Genomic DNA, 19,885 nt, shown 5'->3' on the forward strand with positions numbered 1-19,885 from the left:
TATTTTTTCAAAACACCATAACTTTAAAATACTGCCCGATTTCTACTAAACTTCTCAGAAAACTCTACCCTGCAATAGGATATGGGATGCAAATTTTCAAAAAGGTTGCTTTCTTGAGGAGGAAAGAGAAGGGGCTTTGAAAATCAGGCTCACTGGTCAAATGGGGATCTATTTTCAACCTTAACAAAGAAATGACTAACCCTGCTCCAAATCTAGTTGAATTTAACTAAATATTTAATATAAATAGAATTTAAAAACTGATAGCATCTGTCACAGAGTCTCACGTATAGTGGAATATTTTAATGAAAAAAATCTTCTAAATTATTTTCTAACAATGTTTCATCAATGATCAAAAAGGTACAGAAAAATATCCTTTGAATTTGCTGTCCTTCAGCTGTGGCTTATTGCCAGCCACTACAAAAGTGATGGTAACATAAGTATTTTAGAGAAGTATAACAAATCTAGAGAACTAAAGATGTGATTATTTTTAATACCCAAATAATGTAAAATATGTGATTTTTATGTAGAACAGATGGCTAGAGTACGATGTATCCTGGTGTATGCTATTTTTTCTTTTGAGCAGTCATAAGGATTATATACAATGCACAAAAATTACATGTTTTTACTAGCTTTCCTCCTCATGCATTACATTTCAGAACACAGAGCCACAAAGGAAACACTATGGGCTATATTTTCAAAGCTGTGGATGGGGTTTTATATCCATTAAAGTTAGATAGGAGTTATGTGACTAAAACCCCATGCAATTCTTTGAAAATTAACCCAAATGTGTCAAATATTAGACTAATGCTTAGAAGTACTGCTACCTTTAAGCCTGTCTTGATATTTCCATTGTATAAGAGCTACGTATTATTATTACATATTGCTAAGTACATATTATTATATATTACTAAATTCCACCTTTCTAGTGGAAAACTGGGCAATATTTTCCCTACCCACCTTGTTGACCTCTGCGTTATGACATCATCAGTCAAGGAAGACTGGACAAAACTTTTGACACCAGCCAATCAGTAAAGCACTTTGATTAAATGGAGGGGTTACTACTCAGTAAATAAAGCTACTGCCACCTGGATCAACAATATACTCACCTTATCTGACCTGGAAAACTAGAAAAACTCCTTTTTTTCTTACAGCTGAATGCTCTTGCTAAATCTTTCCTGATGTTTTGAACATGTTAGCACTTGATATTTTGCTATGAATATTTTGAAAATATGTATCAGTCAATAAGATATTGAAAATTCAAACTATGTCTCAATTAATCAAATACGCAATAACTACAAATTATTTTTAAAAACAAGGAAAGTCACATTACAAAATAAAAGTTAAAATCTCTCACCAGCTTAGGAATAACCTAAGAGGGTAAGGGATCCTTTCTATCCAGACAACGTGTGGGTGGATCCCTAGCAAGGCCCCATGATAATTATACACTTTTAAAAAAAAAAAAACGTGAAATATTTAGGCCAAGATCTTTTAAAGTAACTAGTGATTTGGGATGTATCACTTGTGATGTCTTAGAGAGGCTTGATTTTTAGAAAATACTGAACCATTCACCCTCTGAAAATCGGTTTCCTTTACAACATATCAGGTTGGATATCCCAAAATTGAGGCACCCAAAAAATGATTATTGCACTTTATTGTGTCAGATCTTTTCTAACCTCTTTGCATAGAGTAAGACCTCTATGGACATTCGGTACTTTACTGCATGGCCTGTAGGGTTTTCTGACAGTGACTGCTGATTACATTTCCTCTTCCAAGAATCACTGCTGCAGCCACTCACTTCTGTGAAAGGAGTATACATCTTTGAAATTAGTGTGGGTCAGCACAGAGTAATGAGCATTAGAAAAAACAACCTTAATTGGTTTAATTATATAGAATATTGTAAGGGTTTGCACTAATAACATATTGTAGAAAAAGACAAAAAAACAAACTAGCAACAGGAAATACTTGCTACTCTGATCATCTGTGAAGACCATCAATATCAGTTTTGAAGGCTTTTAGTGTTGCCACCTCTACTGAATTTATACAAGTAATGTGATTTTGGCCCCTTCTGCAGGAGCACTTGCAAATATGTGATAAGCTCCTACAGTCATGTGATTTCAGAGGAAGAGGGATAGAGACTCCCACACAATGCTTTTTAGTATATGAAAAAATGCACTGAGCTCAAGCCAGGAGACCATGAGCTCTAGTCCCAGCTTTTCCACAGACTGCTGATAATATTTCTGTGATCTTTTATCCCAATATGGGATGGGAAAACTCAGAAATCTCAAAAAGTCTCATTGGATGGGAAAACCATCTCCTGCCCAACTTTACTCTTACAGCTGAAGTGAAAGAGGTCTGAACTGTGGAAATGAAGATTGTGTATTCAAACCCAGCTAATGACCTATGGAGGAAATTATATATAATTTCCATTTTATATATAATGTATGTGTACAGGTACATGTGTATATACCCACACCTACTACAGATTTCTGCAACTGATACATTTTTTGGTGAAAGCAGCCATTTACTTTTTAAAAATGTAAACAGCCATCTTATCAATAGAAAACACACTAGTGTGTAAACGTGCATAACTTTCTGACAAATGCATATTGTGGCATGTTTTACTGCTTCTTTATACATCATAATACTAAATACCTTCATAAATGTGCTTTATAATTACTCCTCCAGAAATATTACTAAGATATTTTTACAAAAATAATTAAAAACATTAAAAGAATCCAATTTACAATTATAAACAAAAATGGTTCAGTTTTTCATTTCAGCCAGATGTAGATTTTTCAATTATGGGGCATTACTATTGAAAATCAAAATCCCAGAGCCTTTCATTAGTAGGGGATTATATCACACTACAGCCCAATCACTGATAAGTAGATAACAAGGCTAGAGATGCAGACTGTTCTTCCCCTCCTGAGAGTTTGCAGTTCAGCAAAAGTAGCTTAAAATCAATACCATATTTCACTAGTATCCAATGAAGAAATTCAAAGGCATTATGCAGATTTATGCAGGCATTCAGAAAGTTTGTCATGGATTTTTTTTAACATATTAAATCGAAGTTCACATTGTTCATTTTATTTAAAATGAAAAATGGATAGATGCATGTGGAAATCAAATATGATTATAGGAAGACATCCCCCTTTACCCCTAGAGCACTGACCAGATAGTCACAACAGGAACTACATGGATCCTTACTCAAATATGTAACAGCAGCCACATTTTGGCATGTACATTCACATGCTGAGGAAAAAATACACAAACTTAATACGTTGTTAAACCATACATTGACAACATCAGACTCCCAAAATTCCATTCTTCCTCCAAAGTTATGCAAGAAGCTTACAAGCAGCACTATGCTGCCCCTAACTTTCTCTCCACTATTCCATTTCTAGTTTAAGGAGGTCAGAGCAAGAATGATGTATGCAACCTGAATGTGAGCAGGACAGCACAGTTGATCTGTGTGTAGTTGATAAATAAATGACTTCTCAAAATCCTAAATTTTTGGTATTGGTTATCATTATAATGCACTTCACAATTAAATCATTTGTGAATTTTCAAACTGCATGAAATTAATTACTAACCCAAAGTGGAATTTGCTATAGCACACATTGGCTATGTTTAGTCTATTGTTATTATTAATCATGTTTATTATGGTATCCTCTAGGGACCAACCAAGAATGGGTCCCCATTGTACAGTACCAAGCACAAACAGAGAGTAATAGGCAGTTCCTGGCCTCAAAGACCTCACAATCTAAATAAATACGACAAACAGGATACAGAAAGGGATATAATTAAGGATAGAATTTAGTCACAGAGGTCATGGAAGTCATAGATTCTGTGACTTTACTGGACCTCTGTGACTTTGTCTTCAGCTGTCAGCAGTGGGGGCAGAGCTGGGGCTGTGAGTCCCTGACCAGTGGCTTTGGTTGGGGCCGGAGCTATCTGGGGCTGGAGACAAGGCTGTGCACCCTCACCCCACGACTTCAGCCAGAGTAGAGGCTACATGCCATCCCCAGGTCCCCCACGACTTTGGGTGGTGCCAGAGCTGGGGCACTGCACCTCCAACCTGCAGTTTCAGCCAAGCTAGAATTGGGGCTGTGTGCCCCCAACCCTTGGTTTCAGCCAGAGCCAGGCTGTGCACCCTCTTTGCCCCCTAGGCCTTTAGCCGGTGGCAGAGCCAGGGCTGTGTGCTCCCTTGCCCCCAGCAGCTGGGGCTGTGTGCTCCCCACCCCCATGTCTTCGTCTGGGACTGGAGCCAGACCTGGAACTGGTTCTGTGTGCCCCCGCCCTGCGGTTTTGGTGAGGCTGAACCTGGGGCTGTGCGCCCCACCTCTGGTGGCTGTGGCAGGGACAGGGCTGTGCCCCCCGGCATGGCCATGGGTTTGGGGCTGTTTCCCCCGCCATGGGGCTCCAGCTGTCATTCCTTCCCTCCTCCCAGCTCTCTCTCTGTCCTCATTATTTTTAGTAAAAGTCACAGACAGGTCACATCTGCCATGAATTTTTGTTTATTGCCCCTGACCTGTCTGTGACTTTTACTAAAAATAACTGTCACAAAATCTTAACCTTAGATATAATACACAATCAGAGTGAACAATATGATGGCAGCAAACATCATGGCAATTCCACAATTATTTATTATTATTATGGTGGGTTTACTTAGGTGTAAGCTGAATGGAAAGAAAAATGGAGAGAGAGAGGACATTGAACGGAAGGGAAAAGAGGTAGATGTGGAGTGAAGTACAGATGAAGAGACTGGGAGGGAGGGGAAGAGAGAGTCAAAACTGTAGTTCTCTAGAGCGACTGCAGAAGGAGCCAAACCGTAGAATGTTTGTAGGCCCCAGTTTGGCTCCTTCTGCAGTCGCTCCTCCTGGCTGGACTCTCAGTAAGGAAAGACACAATTATTTCCATGACATTCTCAAAGAAAAATGCATAATTGTGTTAATTTTACACAATACATAGAATAGCATTCTGAACCAAATTATTAGTTGTTTGAGTCACTGAAAACTATTACTCAATCTTACTAATTATTATTTTGGATCTTCTGGAAGATTAATGAGAGCTTATAAAACTTTATGGCTCACCAGCGTGTGAAAATCCTGTTGCTAAAAACAAAAAAATATATACAGATTTCAACCTGGCGTATGTATAAACAAGGACCCTACAAGACTCCCTTTAGAGATAAGAGTGCATGTAGAACTGATATATTTAAAGCAGGAAATAATCTTATTAACATCTTCATTTCAATTATACCTTGTGACTATCAGTTCCATAGTTTGATTATGTGGCTTGTTTAAAGTGTTTCCTTTTATCAAATTTAATGCCTTCAGTGCATTTGAATGTCTTCTTGTTCTTGTAGTATGAGAACGAAGGTAAATACAGCACACATATTTATCCTCTGTACTACTCAGAGCTTTGTATGCCTCTGTCATATCCCCCCTTATTAATCTGTTATCTAAATTTCACAGATCCCAATCTTTTCAACCTCTCTTTATATACCCAGACAAAATTATATTAAGACAGAATTACAATTAAAAGTACACATGAAAAATTTAAAGTAAAACACACCATGGGGATATTGTATTTATCCCAAAAACTAGCATTACAAATTCTGGAAATCCAGAGTGAAGATTAAATTAAAAAAAATCAAAACAAGGAAAGGTATGGAAAAGAAGATGGGGCACTCAAACAACCTTAACTCTGCCCTGTAGTGACACCATAACTGTACAATTAAGATTAATGCATATAGTATTTGTAGGCCCAAATTAGATTAAATTGATTTTTAAAGATGCATTAGATTTCTTAGTTTTTTTCTCCTCATTGTATCATTATTTTACAGGAAGTACAGGATACAACTTTCCTAAAATTTTGGGGCATTGTGTGTGTATTCAGACCAAAGATCTGGTTTGGATCTCTCGTTACTTTTTACAGGGATATTTGAAATACATGAGATATGTATGCAGTATCATGACTTCGTAACTCATATTTAAAATGAAATAATATTTAAAAGCTATAAACAAAAAGTATAACTTTTTTTTTCTTTCTACACTTCAAGTGCAATTGTAAGACTGATGCTTGTATACTAGGGAAAGAGGTTTCATGAATCACAGAAACGTATGACAATACTTGTCCGAAAGTAGCATGTTATGCATTTTTGTCTCCCTCTAAACTGTGGAAAAATACATGTAGTTGGTGCAGAATGTTTTTGTTTTCTTATACAAATCAGTTCTTAAGATAATGAACTGTACCTCTCTTCAAATAAAACAGATATGTGATCATATCTTTGGCTACATTATTTTACTCAATACAGTGTCAATGCTTTATCACAGACTCAAGCTTTAAATCCTTGAATGTGTTCAGAATGGATATCATCTGAAGGAAAATGTTCCCTTGCCAACATTATTTCAGTGTAAGCAGCAATAGTTTTAAATGAAGATGCATTTCTGACACTATAAAGAAAATGATATTTTTATAATTTTACCCAAGTTATAAGCATAACTACAATGATAATAATTTCAAAAATGTTCAGAATTGGCTGCTTATACAGAATTTCCTAAATCCATATTTAAACATTTAGATGGAAGTGGCCTGATTTTCAGAGGTCTTGAGCAACCATAAATCCTACTAAAGTTAGTAACAACAGCAGGTGTTCAGCACCTCTGACAAATCAGGCCACTTTTTAATGACATGCCTAGACCTTGATGAAGGTACCTAGGTTTGAAAATCTGGGGCAATAATTTTATTTATAAAACACTCCATTTCCAAGATTCTTGAAGAGCTGTACAATATATATAATATGACACAAATTTAAATACAATTTAACATAATTAACAAAATAAAAACTGAACAAGGGTATTCAAATGCAAACCTGTTAATAGATATTACATATATCAGACCCAACAGAATGAACTTCAATATTAAATATATGGGGATAGTCAACTGACCCAGTAAACACTGGAGAGACAAGGCGGGTGAGATAATCTCTCTTATTGGACCATCTTCTGTTGGTGAAAGAGACAAGCTTTCAAGTTTACACAATTCTTCTTCAGCTCTGGGGCATTTCAGGTCCCAGAATAAGGTAAAGTTGGCCAGTAGTAATGGGACTAGTAGAAACTTTTCTGATACAACCACTCAAGAATGTGGGCAGACAGGTCACCTGTTCCCGATGATGTTTGACAAATAGCTTTAGAATGAAGAGGAAAGAAGAAGCCTTACTGCTCACTTATCTCAAAAAAGGAGCAGAAATAGAAAAGGTTGAGAAACAGCGATGAAAATAAGTAAAGGCCTCGAGATACTTCCATATGAAGAGAAGACTGGGACCACTTATTTTAGAAAGGAGACATGGCAAAACTGTAAAAAATTATGAATAGGAAAGAGCAGAAAAATCAGGAATACCTATACCCCCTCTCAAACTGCAAGGACAAGGAAACACTCAATGAAATTGAAAGAAAAACAATTTAAAATGAATAAAAGAAAATATCTTTTTCTTTGTTTGATACCCAACACCTAATTAACCTGTGGAACTCAATTTCACAAGATGTCAATGGGAGCAAGAGTTTAGTAAGAGTCAAAAATAAGCATTAGACAAACAAACTTCCACTATGGACAGCTTATTCTGTAATTATGAGTTTCTCTTCCATCTGGTTCTGACCGGAAGGAAACTAAACTAACAGACCACTGGTCTGATCCATTGTGTCAATTTTAATGTTCTCTTAAAACTGTTGCCCTCACCAAGACATCAGCAATGAGAATGTTAACAGGCTACTGGCCTGCCTAACACAGAAGACAACAAAAAGTGAAGGAGATTTCCCAACTAAAAGAAGATTCAAAATCGCACAAAACTTGGCTTGTTTAAGGCCTAGCCTGAAATTCCTGGATGTTTTCCAAAACATGTGTTGAACCTCAACGAATCTGGGCCAATGTCTGAGTTTGGAACAAACTGCCTGTCAGGGTTCCTTCTCCACTCTGAACTCTGGGGTACAGATGTGAGGACCTGCATCCAAGACCCCCTAACCTTATTTTTACCAGCTTAGGTTAAAAACTTTCCCAAGGCACAAATTCCATCTTGTCCTTGAACAGTATGCTGCCACCACCAAGTGATTTAGACAAAGAATCAGGGAAAGGACCAATTGGAGTGCCCGTTTCCCCAAAATATCCCCCAAGCCCTTACACCCCCTTTCCTGGAGAGGCTTGAGAATAATATCCTAACCAATTGGTTACAAAGTGAACACAGACCCAAATCCCTGGATCTTTGGACACTGAAAAAAACCAATCAGTTCTTAAAAGAAGAATTTTATTTAAAAAGAAAAGGTTAAAATCCCCTCTGTAAAATCAGGTTGGAAGATAACTTTACAGGGTAACAAAAGGTGCACAAAACACAGAGGAACCCCCTCTAGCCTTAGTTTCAAAGTTACAACAAAACAGGGATAAACCTCCCTCCAGCAAAGGGAAAATTCACAAGTTGAGAAAACAAAGATAAACTAATACGCCTTGCCTGGCTGTACTTACAATTTATGTAATATGAGAGACTGGTTCAGAATGGTTTGGAGGACGTGGATTGATGTCCGGTCCCTCTTAATCCCAAGAGCGAAAGAACACAGAAACCAAGGACCCAAAACAAAGCCTCTCGCCCTCCCCCAGATTTGAAATGATCTTTTGTCCCCATTGGTTCCTTTGGTCAGGTGCCAACCAGGTTATTTGAGCTTCTTAACCCCTTACAGGTAAGGAGGAATTTTAGGTTATCCTTATGGTTATGACACTGCCAAACCAGATGACTTTCATAATCTTATTTTGTAATTGGCTAGAAGGGTTGTTTTTGAGAGATTACTCTTTTACTTTATTTCAACTTTTAATGTATCTATATAAACTGGAGATGGATTTTATACAAAACTTAAAATAAAAAAGATAGATACATTGATTGTGGCACCCAATATTACCATACAAAATATCATAACTCAAAGGACACAAAAACTTGAGGACATACTATATCAACATGTTAACAAAAGCGCCCAACAATCCAGCACCCTGCTGGAGAAGGCTCCAAAAAAAAGATGGGCATTGCAACATATCCTAGAAGCCTGCAAATTCAAGCTTTAACAGATTAAAGGGGAATCAAATGCTATAGTTAATATTCCTTCACAGAGAATATCTTGTCAGATGGACAGAAACACATTGGTTCCCTATATCTCTTCTATGTATATAACATACAAATATACATTTAAAACACATGTAATTACAGATCACATATCAGAGCTGTGACAGTCAGAGATGTGTGTCAAATTATGAATACAATGAATGCCGCGCCATTTATAATACTAAAAAATGGTACTAATCTTCCGTAACTTTGTGTTGCACATATCCATTCCACTCCTCATGTGCACATGCTCTGCACACAGTTGTTAGAAAATTTTCCCTCAGAAAAACCCATCAGGGCAGCCTGAGTCCCCTCTCCTGTCATGTGCCACTGTATTACAATATAAAGGGCCCAGCCTCTCACAGCACCCTCAGTTCCTTCTTGTCAGTCAACTTCAATGTAGAGGGACAGGAGGATGGACCATAGTATGGAAGTGTGCAACACATCTTAAAGAACAATTACAGAAGTTTAGTAACCATTTTTTATTCTTCAAGTGAATTCACATGAGCATTCCACTCTTGGTGACCCATAAGCCATAAAGAAGGAGAAGGGATTGGAATCTATGTAACACAGAAGGACAACTCATCCAAATTTAGCATTGTCTTTTGAGTGCTGAGTGTTGGCATAATGGGATGCAAAGACATGGACTGAAGACCAGGTTGTTGCTCTACAAGTGTCCTGGATGGGGACTTGTGCAAGAAACGCCACCAAGGCTGCTTGAGATCTTGTGAAATGAGCAGCTACTTTGCTTGTTGGGGAAATGCCAGCCAAATCACAACATTCACAAATACAGGATGCTGTCCACAATTAAACTGTCTGTGAAGAGACTGGGAGACCCTGCATTCTGTCTGTGATGGCCACAAATAGTTGGGTTGAAAACTGGAACTGTTTAGTACTATCTATGTAGAACATCAAAGCCCTTCTAACACCAAGGGTGTGCAGGGGTTGCTCCTCTTATTGGTGTGTGGTTTGGGGTAAAACATAAGTAAGTAAATTGACATGTTAATAGGAAAGTTAGATACCACTTTAGAGATAAATCTTGGATGAGCAAATATATTTTTGTTCTTAAAGAAAATTTTATAAGGAGGTTTAGACATCAGAGCACGTAGCTCAGCCATACTCCTGGCAAAGTGATGGCTACTAAAAAACCTCACGTTCAATGATAGGTGTGGCAAGGAGCACCTTGCTAATGGCTCAAACTAAGTTCAAGCCTCATGGAGGAATAAGTTCTCTTCTCCAAGGGTACAACCTTTCCAGGCCTTTCAATAATCTGATTGTCATATCATCAGCAATTTTAGAATGACTGTCCAAGTAAGGATGGAAAGTTGATACTGCTGCTAGGTGGACCTTGACAGAACTAATCACCAATCATGAATGTTTTAGGTGTAATAAATAGTCCAGGATACACTGGATTGAGGACTGCATTGGTGAAACCCAAAATCGACAAGACCAGATGGGAAAATGCTTCCACTTCAAAATGTAAATAGTCTTGGTGAAGGGCTTTCTACTATTTAGTAAAACATTGCAAACTTGCTCCAAGCAAGACTCCTATTTTTGATTTAGCCATAGAGCCTCCAGGCTGTTAAATGAAGTACCTGCTGGTTCCGGTGGAGCACCTGACAAAGATCCTGCAAAATTATGTCTGGATCCAAAGGAAGTGAAATTGGAGCCTTTACCAACAGATCCAGGAGAGTGGAGAAGCAGTGCTGCCAGGACCACCCTGGGACTATTAGTATAACCTGGGCATGGTCTCATTTGATCTTTTGCAACACTCTGTGTAGAAGTGGAATTAAGGAAAAGCGTAGCACAGCTTCTTCAGCCAAGACAGTAGGCAAGTGTCCATGATGGAACTGGGACTGCAACCTTGTAGGGAACAAAACTGATGGCATTTCCTGTTGGCCCTGGTTGTGAACACTGCTGGAAAATGCAGCTGGCTACATCCAGGGAGAGAGACCACTTGTGGTGACTCAAACGATCTGCTTAGGTGGTCTGCAAGCTCATTCTGCAATCCTGGAATGTAAGAGGCTTTGAGATTGATTGAATTAGGAATGCAAAAGTTCTATAGCCTCTTGACAAAGTGGAAAACAGAGGATTCCTCCCTGCCTGTTGGAGAAAAACATTACTGCTGTGTTGTCTGTGAGGACAAACAGTCTTTTTCCCTTGACCTGAGATAGGAAAGCCTGAGAGGCTAGGCAGACAGCCCTTACCTCCCTGACATTGATATGTAGAGACATGAGGAGACCATAAGGACCAAAAACCCTGAGTTTGTAAGGGGACCCAGATAAGCCCCACTCCCAGACAGCCACATCCATCACCAATGTTAACAAAGATTGATAGCAGGCCAAGGGAATGCCTGCACATACATTGACCAAGTCTGTCCACCAATCTAGAGATATCAGTATGCTAGAGAGCACATTCAGCAGAGAGTTCAGATGGTGACAACTTGGTGAATAAATGGAGGCCAGCCAACTCTGAAGAACCCTGAGATATAATCTGGTATGTGCACAAGACTGCATGTCCCAGGAGCCTCGTAGAGTTTAAGGCTACACTACTAACTAAGTACTGGTCAACTAGAAACTATTTACATTAAATTTACAACAAGCACTCCAAGAGCACTTGCTATGGCAAGCCAAGCAAGTCCAACGGCCATCATGGATGGTAAGAAGGAACTGAGCAGAATCTGGGGCAGCTGGACCTTTTATATCAGCATGCAGTGGTGGGCAACAGCAGAGAGTGCTCACGCTGCCCTGATGGATACCACCGAGGGAAAAATTTCTGATGACTATGCGTGGGGCACACACACAGCAAGAATGGAATGCACATGTACAGGCACTCGAAGAACAACCTTCAGTGTAGATTTTGTAGCAGAGGTTTGACACCTAGTAGACAAACTGTCTGAGCAGCTGTGAAATAACAGTCAAGGGGCATCAACAGTGAATAACTGTTCCCTACCAAAATAATGGGTTTTCTATGAGCAGGTCCATTGACTTTCAATGCTTTTCTACAGAGACGCCAACTGGTGAGGAGCCCTGGAGCCTGGACCTGCTCCCGTCCCCAGCTCACTGAGGAGACAGTCAGCTTTAAAAGAACTACTTCTCTAAGTCAGAAAGACCAAGATGGCCAGGCTGAGAAGGCCAGAAGGGCTGTGTGGCCTAAGGTCTCAGACCATGACTCACTGGGTGGAGAGGTCAGACTGAGGGAATGTGTGTTTAGAAGGTTGTTATTTTCCATAAGTCTGTAATTCTCCTGTGCTTTTTAAGAGTAGGTGTGTGATAAGATAGTCCTGTAACAAGCCTGTGCTGCCTTGCTTTACTGCCACATTGTCCCTGAAGGGTTTAACTAAGATATCCGAGTTCCCACAGCCAGGTGGACTCTGTGGGGAGTGTGTCTAAGCAACTGGGGGCTTGGGAGGGCTGTGGCGCTGGTTCTGGGATCTTGGTGGCTGGATTGCAGGACCCCACCACCTAAGAAGGGTATCTGATGGGGGCCTGTACCTGGGAGCGCACATGAGACACGCAAGGTTTGCCTACACAGCAGCTAGGAGAACTAGCACTCTGAAAACAGCAGTGTGGCCAAGCGGCAGGGGCTGCAGCTTTGGGCTAGGGACCTGACTACCTACCATCAAGAGGGTTGGACAGCTGTAACCAGTGCCACACTGCTATTTTTAGTGCACTAGTTCGAGCAGAGCTAGCTCATGTACTTCTACTCACACTGGGAATTACACCTCCCAACTGCTGTGTATACATGCCCCCAGATTAGTGATCAGTCAGTGAAGCATATGGGATTCAGAGGTTGAATCCAATCAAAACAGAATGTGGGACAGGGACAGGTTATGACGGTATCCTTCATAATAAACGTAGTCTGGAGTAATATAACATAAAATTTTCACATTAAATGAGAGAATGTGGTATAGGGAAAGGTTATTTTTATATACACAAAGAACTGATTTCTCAAGAATTCCTACCTGTTGGATGTGTCTACTACTTCGTTTCTGAGGTTGGTACATAAGCCAAGTATACAAGACTGGATCAATATTGACGGCTAATCCCTGCACGCTGGCCAAAAGTACAGCACCTAGATAGCATAAAGAGAAAATGAAATTAAAAAGATAAACTATATAAACACATACACAAATATGTATTTTCTTTAGTAGATACAAATCCTTTTTGAAAAAGAAAAAGTTACCATTGTGCAGTGATTACACTTTAAAAGTTCACTCCAGTTTTAGAAACGTTACGAGTTGTAGAGGTAACCTCCATTTTAAGACTAGGTACCACATAAACTGATAGAGTATTTTAAAATGGAATTAACTTTTTAATTGTGAACACTGTATGTACTGTAAATTTGTCACATGCCTCTTTTGATTAGGATGGAATTTTTTTATTTTGTTGATGGTATATCATAATACAACATTCCTTTATTTTATTTTAAATAAATGGTTTAGTAAAATGGCAATTTTGAAAGCGATAAACATTTCTAAGCACAAAAAATGACCCTATATCTTTATAAAGAGAAGTGGAAAAAGAAAGTCGGAAAAGGTGGAAGAAGAATGGAAAATCAAGGAATCTTACAGAGGAAAGAAAATAGTTCTGCACATTAACCTCCTCACATAAAAGCCCCCTGGACATCACATAAGATTGCTGTTAATAATTTCTGATTGTCAGTGATTCCATAAACTATTCACAGCCTTCAGGTGAAGTCTTTCACAGCTGTCTTTGGCTTTCATGATTCTTAAAATCTGCCAATCAACTCCTCTAAGCACCTACATTTCATGAGGCTTGCCCTAAATTGGAGGGGGGGAGAGGTGGACCTGAACAAATAATCCTGTTCACCTCTGACTTCCCAGGTTTTACTAGGATCTGTATTTCTGCTAATTGTCCTTATTGAGAAGGACAGGCCTTACTCCATGCACTAGACTGGATGAAAATTTAAAATGAACCCAAACAGTGAACCTCAAAAGTTGAAGAGACTCCAGACACACAGTTACAGCTCACTTCATTTACAGTTTTCAGAGTAACAGCCGTGTTAGTCTGTATTCGCAAAAAGAAAAGGAGTACTTGTGGCACCTTAGAGACTAACCAATTTATTTGAGCATGAGCTTTCGTGAGCTACAGCTCACTTCATCGAAAGCTCATGCTCAAATAAATTGGTTAATCTCTAAGGTGCCACAAGTACTCCTTTTCTTTTTTCATTTACAGTGGAGACTGCAAGGATCTCATGGAAAATGAAGTGTGCCACAAAGGCCAATGCAACTGACCACCATTCTTATTGCCAGCAGGAACACACAACATGTGGGGGCCTCTCAATTGTAGTCACATCCCTTTTGCTTCCAGCAAGTGATCAGTCTGACAATTCATAACCACTCCTTTGGTCCCAGCAACTGCTGAGGCTTCTGTGTTTCTCTCACAGTCAGAACGGTAAAACAGTTGGAGAAAGAACAAACCCAAATGTCCAGCAGAGACTTATCGGGAAGATTAGTGGATTGTGGAAATCACAAGACAGCAGAACTGTGTATATCATATAAACCCCTATTCATCACATCACAAAAGTGAGAAACTTGGCAGCTTTGTAAATGGTGTGGGGAAAAGGAAGCAGAAAACAAAATGGAGAAAATGCACAAAATTTCTTGGTTTTGCTTTTCTACTTTTGTGTGTGTGTGTGCTGCAAACACAGCTGTTTTCACAAAAAAATCGTGAATGTAACCCAAAGCTCACAACTTCTCTCCCTAGACTCTTTTCTCAGCCAACAGAAACACGATGTAAGAATTGAGCCTTGTAGCCACAGGCCCAAAGAAAATAATGTAACCCATTCTTCCCCCCAAAAAGAAAACACTTGTAATCGGACGGTGGGGTCAACTTTCTCGATAGTGAGCCAGAGGGGGATGCCTTGGAGCATTCTTCCAGCTGGTGCTCTGCCCAAAGCAGACTTCAATTATCTCTCTGTCCTGGGCAAAACATTATTTGGATGGATATTGTCAGATACCCTATTGACCCACTAGAGATTACAAGGCAAAACCCTAGAGAGGGAGACATTATACACACTAGAAAAGGCTCTCCTACAAGATTAACCAGAAGATTAAAAAAAAGATAAGAAAAAAGTTAGAATTGAGAAAAGAGAAAACTGAACAACCATGAAAAGGAAACAATCAAACCACGCGTCGGTTTTGAAAAGTTTGTATTGAAAATGTTATGTACTAAACATTAATATTCATTTGCATTCCCATCTTTTATAACCAATGTTTTAGAAGATTATGCAGATAGGAAGTGCTGTGAAATATTTTTGCTTGGGTTCTCTTCAATTTACGAAATCCCTAGAATCAGTTACCCCTGTGACCAAAAAGTTTGGGAGGTCTCCCTTGGAAAACACTTTTTCATCACACACAAGGAAATGAACTACTGACACCTAAACATAAAATAGCATGAAGTTTAAACACTATAGGTATGCACAGAAGCAAAGCTAATAATTATAAATACAAATAATTCCTTAAAACTTTATTAGTTAAAACATGATTAGCACAAAATTCCGCACCATTCAAAATTTATGTTTAACATTTTAATAGGTTCTTGATAAAGTTTCATTTATTTTCCTCCGTATAAGCAATGTGGTACCAATTTATTTTAATTCCCACAAATGTAATCATTTAGCAACTATGATTATCAGTATGGTGTCTTAAGTGATGATTAGTAAGGCTTAAGATGGGATTTTCAACTTATGGGAGGTAGGTGTCTGAATCCCACTGAAATCCAACTTCACACACACATTGTCCAATTGTAAGACCAGTGCACCTGTCTCTTGTATCAATTACAGTTAGCATCTGTTTATGTAATGACATTCTTTATCCTTGCAGTATTATGACTGCATTTATTCTTTACAATCAAATTTTGGACACATTTTCTTTTCTTAAAATACATTTTTAAATACTACAATTGTCAGCAGTCTCAACTGTTACCAATCCTCACGATTTTATCATAGGCCTCACAGTATATGGTGTTTTTCTTAAAACACCAGTTTCTGGGGTTATACGATAATTTCAGTTATATTTTTTATAAGAGTTTCTTGCCCTCACAGTTATGGAGAAAAGCTTGGAAAGCGACTCTTAAAGCTCAAAAACCAGAAGGCAAATAAAAAGATCCCCAAATGTATTATTTTAATAGCTAATTATTTTCAAATCAATTTAATGATTATTTGGGGCCTGACTCATGATTCTTGTACGCTTGGGGTTGGCAGTACTTCAGTCTAGGTAGAGAACTATGAATTAAATGGACATATTGAGTGTACTATCCTCTCTGCCCTGAAGGTGGAACGTTCAAGTCCTGGAGAAGATGCATTAGCAGTATGGGTGGAGGAATTTGAACTGCTGTTGCATGTTTATTGGAATTATTCTGTATCTAAAGAACTTCAAACACAGAAAATGGAGCATTTTCATGGACACTAAAATTAACTTTTTTTTAAAGTTACACTAACGTGTTAATGCAGCGAGTATTCTGCATTCATGACTAGCATGTTATTTATTTGTATGTACTTATATGCATTTATATTAATATAGCTATTTAACTGCAAAGCTGTAAAATTTTAAAACAAATGGATAAATGTAATGCAAAGAGAAATGATGAAGACCAATGTATCTGCTTGGTTTATCTTTATATAAGATTTAAAATTTTGCAATGAAAAATTAAATTCAGTTCATAAAAAGCAGCTAATTATTGGAAGATGAAGCAACAAAACTCGGATATTTTCAGTAGTAATACTGTTCAAGGAGAACAAAGAGTGATTTCTCCAAAAAAAGTATATATTTCATAAGTAGGTGGAACAGTATTTTAAATTTAATTTATACAATTCATTCATTTATATCAACACACTTTAGACATAGACAGCAAAAATATATTATTCACTGATATAAGATACTTCACAAAATTTTTAAAAAAGCTAAAATATTAAATTTTTAATTCATTTTACATAAAAAGTGATCAAACTTGTTGAATTTTATAAGGCAGGAAATACTATCCAAGTGGGGTTAAGTGAGGAAGACTTGAGGAGCACAATGTGCAAGAGGCAGTCAAAAAATACACAAAGATAAATCATCCGTATAGCAGAGGGTCTGAGCTGGAACACACACAGAGGAACTCCTGTAGCTAAAAGAGGCTTTGTGATCTGATAGTTTTAAATGTCAGTAATAAACCTTAAAAATAAATCTTCAATTTAAGGAGAAGCCAGTGGTAGGACATAAAATAAAAGAGTAACATGTGTACAATGCGAACGACAATAAATAAGCCTTGCAGCAGGATCTTCAGCAGATTGGAGACTGGAAACAGAAAATGCTGGAAGGTCGGTATGGAGTACATTACAATAATTAGCGTTTATCAACATTTTAGGCGCCAAAATTATGAGTGATTCCTGCATCTTTAAAAGATATTGTCTGATGTCAGCTAGCCTTAATGATATATATGTGTCAAATAAAAAACACGAATTGGACAGACTTCCCCAGGGACAGGATTTGGGGAGGAGTCAGCCTTGGGCAAAAATTAGTGGAAATTTTTTTTTATTACAAACTCCCCCCAAAACAACAACAAAAATAGTGTTAGCAAGTAACATGATTTAGTAGTGCAAAAAATGAACTCAGCTCAAACTGCGAGGAGGTTAGAAATCATTTCAAATTAAAGCATGATTTTGACGGTCAACCTTAACTATGGAGTTGCTATGATGGCTCCATAAGCTCACAAGTGAGGTAGATGAGGACACTGTAGTTTAGTTTATCAAACCTCTTTAGTTGTTCATCCCTTAAGTCCGATAAAAACAGTTCAAGAAGCCAGATAAATAATTAAATTATTTTGCCTTTTAGTTTGAGTGCCAGGTAAGTTCGGCTTGCTACTAACCACTTACTAAATTTTACTTCAGCATTTGCTGCTTAGGCCTTGTCTACACTACCATGATAAGTTGACCTAAATTATGCCATTCCAACTACGTGAATAACATAGCTGGAGACGATGTAGCTTAGGTTGACGTACTGGAGTGTCTACACCATATTGTGTCAACGGGAGATGCTTTCCCGTCAATTTACTTTAATCTTCTAGTTCTGGTGGAGTACAGGGAGTCAACCGGAGAGCACTCTGTGGTCAATTTAGCCGGTCTTCACTAGACCCTGTAAATCGACCCCTACTGCATCGATCGCAGCAACGTCAATCCCCAGTAAGTGTAGGGGTGGTCTTAGATTCTATGTTGATGGGCAAATAAATGTACATGTAATATAGACAAATATTTGTTATGAGACCTCTCCCAAGAAATCCAAGCATAAAAGGATTCTAGTTAATCAGCTAGTTTTAAATTTAGCTATCATGCCAAAAATTAAGGGTTGACCCAAATGCCATAGAAATCTCTCATTGACTCCACTGGCATCAGGATCAGGCCATAAACAGATTCTTCTGAGGCAGATTTTATACTTAATTCAAGACTCCTTAATGACTATTTTATCTTTTTCAGGAAAAAGCACTAAAGTTTCCTGAATTTCATTAAGAGTGGTTTGAACTTTTTTCACTCCCTCTGTGAATTAAATTCAGGTTTCAATGAAGAACTGGTCTTACGGACATACTCTGTTTCATTTTCAAAGCCCAATTCACATATATTTATCTCATACCCCCTTCTAGTTAACCAGTACAAAATATAAATCTTGATAACAATTGTTATACAGTATTCGATAATATGAAGGAACAGACCCTTAGGGTCATGATGTACATTTTGGGGAGATATGGGGGTACATCCCCCCTCCCGACCCAATTTTCAGCTTGAGTGAAAAACAATTTGTTTCTTCCCCCAACTTTCAGCCCCAACCTGGAGGAAGAAGACAGAGGGAGGGGACCAGGCACAAAGAGGAGAGGAGGGAGTACAACAGAACCTCACAGTTATGAAGACCAGAGTTATGAACTGACCAGTCAACCACACACCTCATTTGAAACCGGAAGTACACAATCAGGCAGTAGCAGAGACAAAAAAATAAAAAGGCAAATACAGTACAGTACCGTGTTAAACAAACAACTAAAAAAATAAAGGGAAAGTAGCATTTTTCTTCTGCATAGTAAAGTTTCAAAGTCAATGTTCAGTTGTAAACTTTTGAAAGAACTATAATGTTTTGTTCAGAGTTAGGAACATTTCAGAGTTATGAACAACCTCCATTCCAGAGGTGTTCGTAGCTCTGAGGTTCTACTGTAGTCTGAGGTTACCTAGTACAGTTGCACTCAGAACTCTCTCCCCCCATGGATAATCTAGCTGATGAGCTGGGCAGAGAAGGAGGCATCAGAAGTTGCAATCTCCTGTCTCTAGGACCCAACTCTGTCTCCCTGATAGGCAGGCAGCTCTCTCTGTTCCCTTCCAACCCAACCCAATCCTCCCTCCCCCCTCCGCCGTCATCACCTCCAGCTCTAAGTACAGAGCAGAGAGTGCCCAAGCTTGGTAGGCAGTGCAACTCAACCATCAGCCCCTTTGCCCAGAAGCACCAACTCTAGCTCCTCTTCCTCATTCCTTCCCTCCTGCACATCCAAGAGGTAGGATCAGATATGGGAGAGGGAGTCGGTCACATTTCTGGGGGGCGGCACTGGTGTCTGAGAGAAGAGTTTGGGGGGAGGGCACAACCTTGGGAAAGGGGGCTATGGCTTATGGGAGGAACCTTTGGGGAGGAAAGTGGTGGTGGGGAGGGAGACAGGCTTCGGGGAGACTTGGGATAACAGATATGTGGGGAGCTGGGGCAGGTGG

General features: G+C 38.7%; 1 protein-coding gene across 1 annotated transcript in view; it reads right to left on the bottom strand.

The window, feature by feature from the left end:
* The window catches only part of VPS13B (vacuolar protein sorting 13 homolog B), a 928,263-nt gene that overhangs the window by 478,304 nt on the left and 430,074 nt on the right, over nucleotides 1-19,885 (bottom strand). Inside the window, exon 20 of the mRNA XM_084621078.1 lies at nucleotides 13,107-13,216. Within this exon, the coding sequence (XP_084477204.1) occupies nucleotides 13,107-13,216 (110 nt within the window). The remainder of the gene's footprint in view (nucleotides 1-13,106; nucleotides 13,217-19,885) is intronic.

Source organism: Lepidochelys olivacea, assembly GCF_965140295.1.
Source record: "Lepidochelys olivacea isolate rLepOli2 genome assembly, chromosome: 2".
NCBI classification, from domain to species: domain Eukaryota; kingdom Metazoa; phylum Chordata; order Testudines; family Cheloniidae; genus Lepidochelys; species Lepidochelys olivacea.